Source organism: Lissotriton vulgaris, chromosome 8, assembly GCF_964263255.1.
Source record: "Lissotriton vulgaris chromosome 8, aLisVul1.2, whole genome shotgun sequence".
NCBI lineage: Eukaryota > Metazoa > Chordata > Amphibia > Caudata > Salamandridae > Lissotriton > Lissotriton vulgaris.
Window position 1 is genome coordinate 1,215,968,399 of NC_141696.1, and position 12,698 is coordinate 1,215,981,096.

The 12,698-nt window shown below is 46.2% G+C and overlaps 1 protein-coding gene across 2 annotated transcripts in view; it reads left to right on the forward strand.

The window, feature by feature from the left end:
* The window catches only part of DCLK1 (doublecortin like kinase 1), a 1,249,627-nt gene that overhangs the window by 714,836 nt on the left and 522,093 nt on the right, over window positions 1–12,698 (forward strand). For both annotated transcript variants that reach the window (XM_086935106.1, XM_086935105.1), the window contains exon 5: window positions 4,825–4,941. In XM_086935106.1, coding sequence (XP_086791232.1) covers window positions 4,825–4,941 — 117 coding nt within the window. The remainder of the gene's footprint in view (window positions 1–4,824; window positions 4,942–12,698) is intronic.

A 12,698-nucleotide genomic window follows, 5' to 3' on the forward strand; every position in this document is an offset into this window, starting at 1 on the left:
CAGTTACACTTAGTCTCACTAACTAATCCTCACGCACTTCAACTCACCCATTATCATTCAGTTGTGCTCACTCACTGTCACTCACTTATTCTCAAACTTATTCTCACACTCTCTAACACTCCCTCACATTCCTTCTTACCTTTCATTATCTCACTTGCTGTCACTCTTACTCTAACTGACTAATTGTCACTCACTCTGTCATACTCATACTCACTGTCACTCAACTTCATTAACTGTCACTCACTACTGACCACTGACTCTCATTCATGTTCAGCCATGCACACATGTTTACACAGACATTCATGATCACACATGCAACGCTTTCTCGCACAAACATACCCTCATGTGCAAGCACAGTTACAACATACATTTACTTACCTAAGCTAAGCTACCAGCAAAGGTTCCATTCCAGCTCCCAGTGTGCTCCACTTTTTACTACACTAATAGTTAATAATAGACTGCTATTCACTATTAGTATAATAAAAACCAGGGACGGCAGAGCTCTGATGCCCCTGGGTTCTTACCACTGATTTTAACACCTCGGAGGCTTGGGGACGTAAATACAGTGCCAGGGGTCACAATGGGGAAGCCAGGGGTCGCAACGGCGACCCATGGTGACCCCTAAATGATGTCCATGATGACTCTGGGAAGCAGGCAGGCCTTATATTCCATTAGGCATTTCTCTAGTGGGTTGAAGGCTGGGTTTAAAAGCCCAGGGCCTCTCCTCGTGCCTCGGTCACTTTCCTCAGCTCCCCGAGGTTAGCTGCAGCAGGCATGGAAGGTCTCAAGAGAGAGAGAAAGAGAGGGAAGGAGAAGGAATGTAGAGAGAACGCGATCAGAGAGGGAGAATGGATGGATGAAAAGAAAGAGATTGCTCAAGCAGGTGAAGGGACAGGGGCCGGTTTGAGCATTTTTGCCAGGGCTGCTGTTGGCTTGCCAGCCCGGCCTTGTGACCCTCTCCTCTCTCCTTATGGGAATGTACATTTTAGTTTTTCTCTTTGTAATCAAAGAAGCCCTTAGCAACTGTCCATGTGTACACCTCCCCAGTGCTAAACTTGTAAAATACTAAGTGCCAGGGCTCTCGTCAGGATGCCACTGCAGCTTGCACTACATATCATATTGCCCCTGCTATGCTGCCAATGACAGTAATAACACAACTATTAATCATCACACTCCTACAAGTGTGACCGACTATTTCAGGCCCCCAAAGGTATAAGAATGGCTTGGGTGGCAGGTAATGGTAATTTTTCATGTATATTGAATTAATAATGAACTGTTGTTGTGGTCATCTCTAAATAAGCCAGACAGCGCCCCCTTGTGGCAGAATGTCACAAGCACCAATGTTGACAGTTAGGTGCCGGTGCTGAGCACCGGAAACCACCGGCTCAAAGGCACCTCCAACAAAGCCCTATATCAGGCCAGGAATTTCCATTACAGTGACTTTCTTACTTTAACTGAACAAGGTTTAGGGGGTTTTTGGCTAGATTTTGTCGGCAACGGATCAGTAAAAATTATGTATGATGTATGTTAATGGTTGGTTGGCACCGTTCACATGCACAGATGTCCATCCCTAGGTGATTTAGGGCCTTCTTTAGTTTGGTAGATGGAATCTTCGTAAAAACATGCAGATGTCTCAGCCGCCATATTACAAGTGCCATATTACAAGTGCTTCAACGCTTCACCGTTGCTACATCTAGACTGTGGAACACTCTCCCTCTCCACCTTAAGTGTGCACCTACCCTGCTTAAGTGCAGAAAAAATCTGAAAACATGGCTATTCCATGCCTAGTTCCCTTTTCCTATGGAGAGTTCTGTGACACAGCGCCGAGACACCCTCGGGTATTTGCACGCTCTAAAAATCGCCAAAAATAAATAAATAAATAAAATAGGCTATAATGCACTTGTAATATGATGCACAGAACATCTCAAGGGGTCACGGCCTGCCTTACACATAATAATAATGCAGGTCACTGTTTACAACCTTCTGTGATTGGATACAATAGCAGTGATGTCTGCATTGGCCTACCAGACCACCATCCCTGTATTTACTTCTCCAAATGGGAAAAAAATGTAAGCAGCCTGTGAAACTCAAAGGATCCAGTCCTGCGGTTAAAACATATTTTCCCATTTAGGAAGAAATTTGGGGAAAGTAGGCAGTGGTCATTCCCCCTGAGGCTGCCTGACAAAATTCCTAAAGGGGACACTGTCTAGGAGGGATATCTGACACTTTGCAAATTGGTTAGCTCCTCCTCTGAGGAGTTGGTAACTTAACAATTATTTGCAACCACAATTGTGGTCGCAAACCATTAATCGATTTCATTGTGATTCATAACTAAAAGGGACTGCTGCACTTCGGAATGAGTTGATAAACCTTTTTTGTGATTTGGAAAGGGATTTCCAAATCACAAGGGAGGTTTAGCAGTTAGCAAAATTTTTATGGTTGATCTCAAAATTGATTTGTACATCTGGCCTTTTATTAGGAGGCATTCAAACAAGTTCAATTCTGGGACTTGAATCATCCTGCTGGTGATAGTGTCAGGTAATATGAAGGCTACATGCTTGCCTCTGGCTAGCACCTTGCTTCTGTGCATTATATAATACTTATCAGGGGGAAGGCAGCTCCAATAGGCAATGATGAATCTGAGAGTCAAGTCCCTGAGCTAAGACTCAAGAGAATTCGGTGGTGATGTTATGAATGTGGAGCTGTTTCTACAAGTAGATCTGGTGTTAAGAAAGAGCATATGTTGATGTGTTTTCTGCAATGTCAGTGTTGATGTAATATCCTGTGGATCACGCTATATGTTTTGCTTCTCCAAAGCGGCTAACTCTGAATGAAACCTGCGTTGACTGAAATGCAGTTGAAAGTTAGTCTTTGTAGATGATGTAAAATAACCAGCAAGGGAAACACAGTTGGGCAGCATATAATAATATGATAACTGACAGCTATTAATATACAATGGTTTATTAGGTGTATTCTTGGCCATGGACGTCAATTCTCCAAAATGCCTGAGGTAGTGGAAGTGACTTCACATGCCCCTTGACCTTCACTTTCACTCACACATACATATGCTTATGCATACACACGTATTCACACATACACACACACTAATTTATTTATTTAGGGTATTTATTGAGCACGACTCTCATCGCAATGGGATATCACGGCGCTAGTACACCTCCCGCACGTTTCTAAAGGTATTCATTAGTGGGGACCCCAAGAGCATTATATCTTAACACTAACACATAAACACACACTCTGCCTACACATGCACACACTCACACACTCTCTTACATAAACACATTCAAAACTGCAAGTACGCACACAACACAAAGCATTTTTTTTTACTTACCTCAGCTGGCAAGGATAGTCATATTCCAGCTATCTGTATGCCATTGTTTATTAAACTAATGGCGGATAAAGTATTATTATTCACTATTAGTATAATAAAAACATAGCCAAAAAACGAGGTGAGTGAAGCCACCACCGACATCCGTAAGGAGGAGCTGCTTCTGTTTCTGCAACTGATTTTGCCACTGCTGATGCTGGGGGTCGCAAAGGGATTGTCAGGGGTCACAAGGGGCATGCCAGGGGTCGCAGCTGCGACCCCTTGATGACGTCCATGTTCTTGGCATGGCATTCCGTGCAGCTGAAGCGGGCTGGATGTGTGTGCTTTCTCTGTACCAGGTCACCTACTTGTGTAGCTGGTTTAGTTAAATCAGTCAAGGGCACGGAGAATTATCTCTCAATTTTAACTAGTGCCTATGACAGATTTTTGACTAAATCTGCTCCACCATCCTATGGCATTTCCGGCTGGTTTTGTTGTACATGTGGAGGATAGAGGTCCCTGTGGCTGCGACAATAAGGATACCCTATATTTTGGTGTTTTTATGTAAATATTTTACTCATCCTAGGAGACTGTTTCCTAAACCTTTTTTTATAAGAAAGTAGATTTAGGCATGCTCGAGTAGCTCTAGTGTATTTGCAACTTTTTCCTAATGTTCGCACGCTTTGATAGTAACTAAGGTGCATATTAGCAAGATGTGCGTTATATAACGCACATCGCACATTTCTATATCGCCGGCTATCGCCGGATCTTTTCGCCGTGTTAGCGCGTAATTATCAATGCGCAACACGTAGGCGAAATTAAATCCAGCGATAGTCAGCGATATGGAACATTAGCGCATGAAAACAAACATTGTTTTCACGCGCTAATGTGTGCCTAGATAATATGGAGTGTGGATTTAGCGTTATGATACACACCCCCATGTTATCAATGCCTTAACACCTGGTCAGAGCAGGCGTTGGCAGACCTGCGATAAACGAGTTTATCGAAGGTCTTCTTCTCCCAACGCCTGCCTTGGTAATAGGGTGTTCCCACCTCCAACCACATTTTACATGTGGTAGGACTTGGGAACGCCCACTTTGCATGTCATTAGCGATGTTTCTCGCTGACATGCAAAGTGGGCTTGAGGCAGGCGTTAGCATGCCCTTGTTAATAGGGTGCTGGAAGTATCGCCGCTTTCTCGGCACAATTTGCCGAAAAAGCGGCGATACTTCAGCTTGCTAATATGCCCCTAACTTCCTAAGAGCTGAACTAAGATCAACAAACTCTAGATGTGACGGATGGTTGGTAGGGCTTTTTTTGCGATTTTGCACGCATTTTGATATGTTGCTTTTAAATTGATTGTTGTTGTATCTATTTTTGTCTCTTTTTATGGCTGTAATTGATGATTATTATCATTATTATTACTTGTGTAGCTGGGAAGCATACTGCAGACGATTTCACTAGCCAGTAGCTCACCCTTCTTCTTCCTTTTCATCCAGAGTGTCGGGTGGTGAAATCAACTTCTTACACGAAAATTGCAACAGGATCCCACCGCAGCGCCACGAAGAGCCCAGGACCGTCGAGGCGCAGCAAATCTCCCGCGTCCACCAGCTCAGGTACAGCAGGGAGTACCTGTCGCATATTAATGGAATCTCATTGCTCATTAAGCTCTCTAGCCATGTGAGATAACTGCTTGGTTAGCTAGAAATAGTTCATCTGTTATGGTGAAGAACTATCTCACGCCCATGTCAGAACTAGCAAACATTTTAGACTGCAGGAGCCTAAAATAGGCAGGGAGGTGTCATCAGACCACATTGTCCATGCAAGGGTGGAAATGTGAAATATTGTTAAGGGATGTGTATCTAATTAAGTGATATTTTTTTAACATACAAATTGTTGATGCATTGCTTCTGCTGGTTTTATAAGTGAATCTCTAACAGATGATTCAAAGGAGGTGTCATATAAAGGATTGCTGACAAATGTTATAGGTAATTAACTTGGTACAAGATCATGGTGCCAGGGTGCTTTTATTTGTGAGTGATTGTCCTTTGAGGGGCTTTAATGAATTACTTAACGGAAGTGACCTCTAGAACATTGAAGGATTCTGGTAAGAATGTCTTTAAAAAAATTGTGGATTATTCACTTGGTTATACATCTAAGGTTAACGGATTAACATAACAAATACACATTAAGACGTTTTAGTGGACAAGACTGGAAGAAAGCACTCGGCAGTACATCAATAATTTAAATTCTGTACAAATTAAGAAATCCTGGTCAGTCAGTCCCAGCGAAGCACACAGTTATTGGGCCCCAGTTGTGACAGCTGGGGACTTTAAATTCTGATGTTCGGGGAACCAGATGTCCCTTTCGTACTTGAGTCTCAAGGGAACAAGGCAGAGGGTTACTTAGGGAGATGCTGTGGGCTATAAACTCAGAAATCAGAAATGCAACAAACAAAACCTAATAAATCAATAAGCAGACAGTGTTTATTTAGTTGAAGAAGCAAAAGTAATTTATTACATCCCAGACTGCAAATGCTTCCAATTGGAAGGTGGAAACAACCTCTAAAAGACCTCGCTAACTAAAAGGTGTGCAAAACAATGAAAGACTAGGTATTTAGTAATCCCCTAAATGCATCCTAGTTCGCCTACCTCACAGGAACCTCTAAAGATTTGCAAACAGGCAGCCCCTCGCTTCTAAAACTATAATACCTCTATCTGTGCCTAGATCAAATATGTCACATACAGTAATCAAAAGTTAGGCCTACCAACTTTGTCATGGTCTTACCACAGTTACAATCATAATATCATTTGATGTAAAGTTTTTGTTTCTTTGAGTTGATTCATTTTTTTCTATCTTTCCGAAACATTATTCAAGAAAGCTTGATTGTAATTTTCGTTCAAGATCAAATTAATATTATTTTGATCCATTGTTGCGAGGCCACTAAATGGAGTGGGGCCCATAGGCCGGTGGCTACTTTGCCTATTTGGTAATCTGGAACTGGCTTTAATATAAAACAATACAAAACAGCGAATACTTTGGCCAGAGTCATATTACTATCTCCTCTCCAGCAACACCTGAGGACTCAGAGACAAAACTGTACACCAGGGGGGCGTGGCTTGGACGGCAATGTGGACGGTCGTCTAGGTCCGTTCAGCTCCGCATCCCTGAGGGAAAACTACCAGCCAAACTAGCCAGATCCTGTCACAAAGCACTAAAACGGGCAGGGGAAGATCGGCGCTGAAAAGAAGTGGACGGAACAAGAAGGTAGAGAAGCCTCAACACGAAGAAAACGACCCCCACACCTTGGAAGGCAACAGCAACAAGCAGTGCAAGATGGCGCCCTGAGGCTGTAACAACAAGCAGAGGTGGCAGAGGTGAACGCGGAGAAGAGACACCAAAAGCACCAGGCGCTACACCGTGCTCCCTCAACAATCACAAGCGGTGCCCCATACGAAGAACGCGGCCAGACACACACCACTCGGTACCTGCCATCCGTGAAGCTGCAGGGTTCCTGTGCCGGCGACCGAGGTGGATGCAGTGAGGAACCATACTGCAAAAAAGAAGAGGCTGCCCAGAGACCCGGCGACTCGGCACCCCTGCTAAGCAAGCAAAGAGGTGAGCTTTCATCGCAAGGAGCGCCGAACCGGAAGTTGCTGCAAGAGAGGACGCCATCACAGGAAGTCTTTGCCAACCTGAAGGCGGAAGCGGAAACAGGGGACTGGACCGGAACAAGCGAGAGCGAGAACAGCTCTACCGGAAGTTCCCGCACGGACAGTGAAGCGCACGGGAACCGGCACCGGAGGTGAGAGCAAAGAGCCCACCCCCAAGCGGGAGCAAGCGGTGAAGGCGCGAGCCCAGCGCGAGCCCAGAAACGCCAGACGGAGTGAGTGTGACCAAGCCGGGAAGGAGCAGCGACAGGGCACAGCGCTGCAAGGCAGCAGCAGACGGGTGCAGGAACGGAATTAAGAGCCGAGTAGTAAACGGCACAGCCACAGTCGGACCAGCACACGAGGGTGGGGTAAGGGTGCCAAGGAGGCGGAAGGAGCGAAAAGAGTTACCAAGTGGATACTGCACTGACAAAAGAACCCTACAGAAATCACAACAGCCATAAAGGGCTGAGTCACCACCAGACTGACTAGCAAGCCCAGTCCAACGAGGCAAGCAAAGGAAATAAGGGCTACTGAAGCTCCCAGCACCCTCCTGGGGTCACTAAAAGAACATCGCGCACTACTCCCCACTCAGAGGAGAGCAAGCACCTAGGAGGAACGCGGAGCTCCCGGCCAGCACGCCACGTAAAGACGCATCGGCAACATCAGGGGCAGTGGCCCCAACGCACCAAGGGGCAAAGCGGCTCAAAAAAAAAAAACGCGAACGACACAAGGCACACACTGGCAGGACTCAAGGCAAAGACCAGAACGAGGCACATCCGAGAACCCAGCAGATACAGACCGCAAGGTATTTCAGCGCCAGCGTCAAAAGCAATAGCCCTACCCAAGACGATCCTAGCAGAAGGGCGGCTAGGCAACATCCTAGCCAGGAGGGGCATTGGAACAATGGCAGGCAACGAAGGGAAGGCAGTGGGGGACCAAAAGAAGTGAAAGATAGACAACCAGGGATCCCCTCTGAAAAACAATAAGGGCGAAACAGTCACCCTAGAAACGATCCTACGGAGAGTGAACGAAGGTAACGAAGTGGGGAAAGAGACAAAGCTCAAAGTGGAGAACATGCAGCTTGAGATGGCGGCCATAAGAGCGGACCTCCACAAAACAAACACAAGAATCGAAGAGACAGAAAGCAGAATAAGCTCAGTGGAGGACGAAACAAGGGACAACACCAAGGCCATAGCGGATCTGCAGAAGGTCACGAAAGCCATGCAAAAACAGCTAGCGGAGAAGGACGACAGGGCAAGAAGAGGCAACGTAAGGATCCTGGGTGTGCCGGAAGGAGCAGAAGACAAAGCGGGATCATGTGCAGCCATGCTAGAGGAGATGATCCCCAAACTCACCGGCATCACATTTGACAGAAGGTTCGAGGTGCAAAAGGCGTACAGAATACCAGCAGGAAAACCAGCAACAGGCAAGGGGCCGAGGGCAATAATATGCAACCCGCTTAGACTAGGCCAAACAGACGCCATCTTCGCCTTTGCCAGGAAAAACCAGAACCTGACGTGGGAAGGAAGCAAGATTGTACTAACCCAAGACTACTCCAAACCAACGGTAGAGTCAAGAAAAGGCTTCCTGGCCCTCAGAGAGACACTGCGCAGAAGAGGCGCCACCTTCGGCTTCGTAGGCCCTGCCAGATTCAAGGTAACAGACAAGTGGAAAACAGTGATTTTTGAATGCCCGGACGAACTTAAGAGATACCTGCAAGGCCCACCCGTGGAGGAGATGGAGGACAACAGGAGCCCCGGAGCAGCGAAAAGAAGTGCCTCACCAGACGAGAGCGCACACTCTGAATAAGACACACAATATACGCCAAAGCAAAGAACGAGAAACAAAAACACCAACAAACACAAGGAAACATATCTACCTCAGTACACCCAGGACGGAAAATAAAAGGTACTATAACTAGACTCAAGAGGCCGGCTGCAGACCCAGGACTACGGGTTGATGTCTCCCAGCAGCTAGCAGCACGCAGCGAGAACAATAAACCCAAGGTTAACTAAGGCACAATCTGAACGAGACAATCAGGATGCGGCGGAAGGCGGTGCCTTTGCTCTTTCCTTGGTCTCATTTTCTCCTCACATCAAAGCCACACCAAGGAAAGAAACAAACTCTACCTCAGGGAAAGGCGCGGAGCGAAGGAACTTTGTCGTCGCACGCCCACTCAGCAAGTAAGGGAAGGGGGGAGGCGGGAGGGATGGGTGGGGGAGAGGGAGTGAAGGAAACGAGGGGGAGCGGGGAGCACATACATGGGCCTACTTACTATCATCTATTTTCTCTATACTTTTTCTTTCTCTATACACTCACATGGGGGAGCAGTACACGCAGGAGTAGGGGGACGGTCCCACACACAACTCTGAGACCAAAAAGACGCAGAGGAAGGCCACAACAAATGCGAAAAACAGAGCAGTTTAAATGACAAACAGCAACCAGAGTAGCATAGCGTCTGACATTAAAATAGTGTCCCTAAACGTTAAGGGCCTGAATAGCCCGGTGAAAAGGAGGAAGGTGCTCGAACACCTTAGGAAACTTAAAAAGTGACATATATGTGCTCCAAGAAACGAGATTACAAGCAGAAGACATCAGGCGCATAGGGGCCAATTGGATAGGCGAGGTGCAGGGCTCACCGGCACAGAATAAGAAGAATGGGGTAGTAACAATTGTAAGCAAAAACTCCAAAATAGAAATTGTAGACTCTCAAGCAGACACCCAAGGAAGAATGCTTATAACGACACTCAGAAGAGCGGGGGAGACATTCCATGTAGCAAACATATATGGCCCCAACAGTGATGACAGATCATTCTGGGAGGGAGTGGGTGCACGACTGTATTCACTACCGCTAGGAGATCTGCTGATCGTCGCAGGAGATATGAACCAAGTCCTTGACCCAGCAATTGACAAGCATCCATACAGACCAAGCCAATCAACAAGCAACCCCCACATCCTTAAGAATCTCTGCTCCAAACTAAGACTAAGAGACCCATGGCGCATGAGCAACCCGGATGCCAGGGAGTACACATTCTACTCCAACCCACACAACTCATACAGCCGAATAGATTACATCCTAATGTCAGAAACACATACCCACCTCATAGACCACACAGAGATAGGACCTAGAACAGTATCAGACCACTCACACATAAGCCTAACACTATCGGGCAAGCACAACGAAAAGCCAACCCGCAGATGGCGATTCGATGACAGCTTGCTCCAACACACCCCAGCAAAAGCCAAAATAGAGGAGGCGATAAAAGAATACCTGCTAATGAACGACAAACCAAACACAAACAGGGAAGTACTATGGGACGCCCTTAAGGCCACCATCCGGGGAACAGTCATGACACTCAAGGGCAGGATGAACAAAGACAGGAACAAGAGAATTGCAGACCTAGAGAAAGAGATTAAAAAACTTGAGAACAGCCACATAGCCAGAATAGAAGACAAGAACACACTCACAAACCTGACTAAACTAAAGTACGAACTCAACAGAATACTGAGCGAAAGAGCAGGCCCTTGGATCAATAAATACAAATCTATTAACCTATGCACTGCAAACAAAGCGGGCAAAAACCTAGCATCCTACCTAAGAGGGAAACAGAAACGCCACACGATAGGAGCCATCAAAGACAAACACGGAGTATCCCAGACCTCGAACAAAGACATCCTAGAAGTCTTCAGGGACTTCTATGAAGGACTGTACACCAAAGATGAAACACTACAGAAGGACGGGGGAAAAGAGTTACTAGAGAACATAACCACACCCACACTATCAGACCAAGAACGAGACATCCTGGAAATGACCATAACGGAGGATGAGATAGAGAAAGCCACGCAAAGCCTCAAAGATAATAAGGCACCAGGGCCAGATGGTTTCACAGCTAGCTTCTATAAGCAGTACCTAAACATACTCAAACCCACAATGCAGGAGGTATTCACAGTATGCGCCCAGAGCGGACACATGACACCCTCAATGGCTGAGGCAAACATAATAGTTATACCTAAGGAAGGGAAAGACACAACAGAGGCGAAGAACTTTAGACCGATCTCCCTCATAAATGTGGACTGCAAGATCTACGCAAAAATATTGGCCAAGAGACTTAACGCATACCTACCAAAACTCATACACAACTCTCAAGTAGGCTACCTTAAAAACCGCATGTCACACGACAACACGAGACTTCTATGCCACATAATTAACCACTCCTCCCGAAGCGACAACGCAGCAGTCATGATAGCCCTGGACGCTGAGAAAGCCTTCGATAGAGTTTCATGGCCCTTCTTAGATCAATGCATGGGGAAATTCGGCCTAGGTCCAAACTATAGGAAGATGGTGTTGGCCCTATACGAGGACCCCAAAGCAAGGGTGGTGGTCAATGGGGGCACATCAAACATACTCAATTTGGGAAGGGGAACTAGACAAGGATGCCCTCTGTCACCAGCCCTATTCCTACTAGCCATAGAACCGCTCCTCACGATGATCAGAACTAATGTGGATATTGTAGGGATACCAATAGGGGGAGAAACTTTCAAGCTAGCGGCATACGCGGACGACGTACTAATAGTCACAGAAGACCCAGAGAGATCCATCAAAGCACTGACTGACACCATTGACAATTACGCCCAGGTCTCGGGGTACAAACTCAACAAAGACAAATCTGAGTGCAAACCTTTAAACATCCATACAACAAGAACAGTATTAGGAACATCAGGACTAACATGGCAACCGAAACCCATAAAATATCTGGGTATCCTCTTTGAGAGAGACCTAAGAATGACACTGGAGCACAACGAACACGCAACAATACAGAAAATTAAGGACAGAGTAGAAGGGTGGTCCCCCAAATTCACAACATGGTGGGGAAGGATAGAAGCAATAAAAATGATGCTGACACCGATGGTCAACTATATGCTAACCATGCTCCCACTGACCAACACAGAGGGCTTCCACAAGAAACTTGACAAGATACTGAACAGCTTCCTATGGAGGGGGAAAAAACCCAGAATAAGCCTACACAAGCTAAGGCTATCAAAAGATCAGGGCGGCCTGAACATAACGAATTTCAAAAGATTCCAGACAGCATGCATAGCTAGACAGGGGCTACACTGGCTAGACCCAAGACAGGAATACACCCCAGCATGGCTAACATTTGAGCGTGGACTACTAAAAGGCATGAACCCCATCACCCTCCTGACAGCCACACGTAACCCAGCAGTGAAGGACAACCCCGTCCTCAAGAACACAAAGACAGCTCTCATGAGCGTCGACAAACTACTGACAACAAGCATCAGGGGAGGCCAATTTGAATCCCTCTGGCACAACCCCATTTTAAGATACAGAGATAAGGTTCTAGTCATGCCTGAGTGGTACAGACATGGTATATCCACGGCCCATGACCTTCAGAGACAGGGCGCGAACATAACTTTCGACACACTCAAGGAAACGCACAACCTGCAAAACATAGAACTCTACAACTTCCTGAAAATAAAAGTAGCAATTAGGAAGGCAAACCTTAACAGCCAGACACCTTCGCTCATACAACTTGCAGACAGTCTCAACACACTAGGACACCAAATAGCTCACCTATACAAAGCCCTACGCCCCAAAAACACCAAACTCAATGATAAGCTCACAAACTTCTGGGGGACGTTAGCAGGGAAGGAACTAAGCGAGACCGAAAAGGCAGAATTATGGAGATCGACCACTAGGA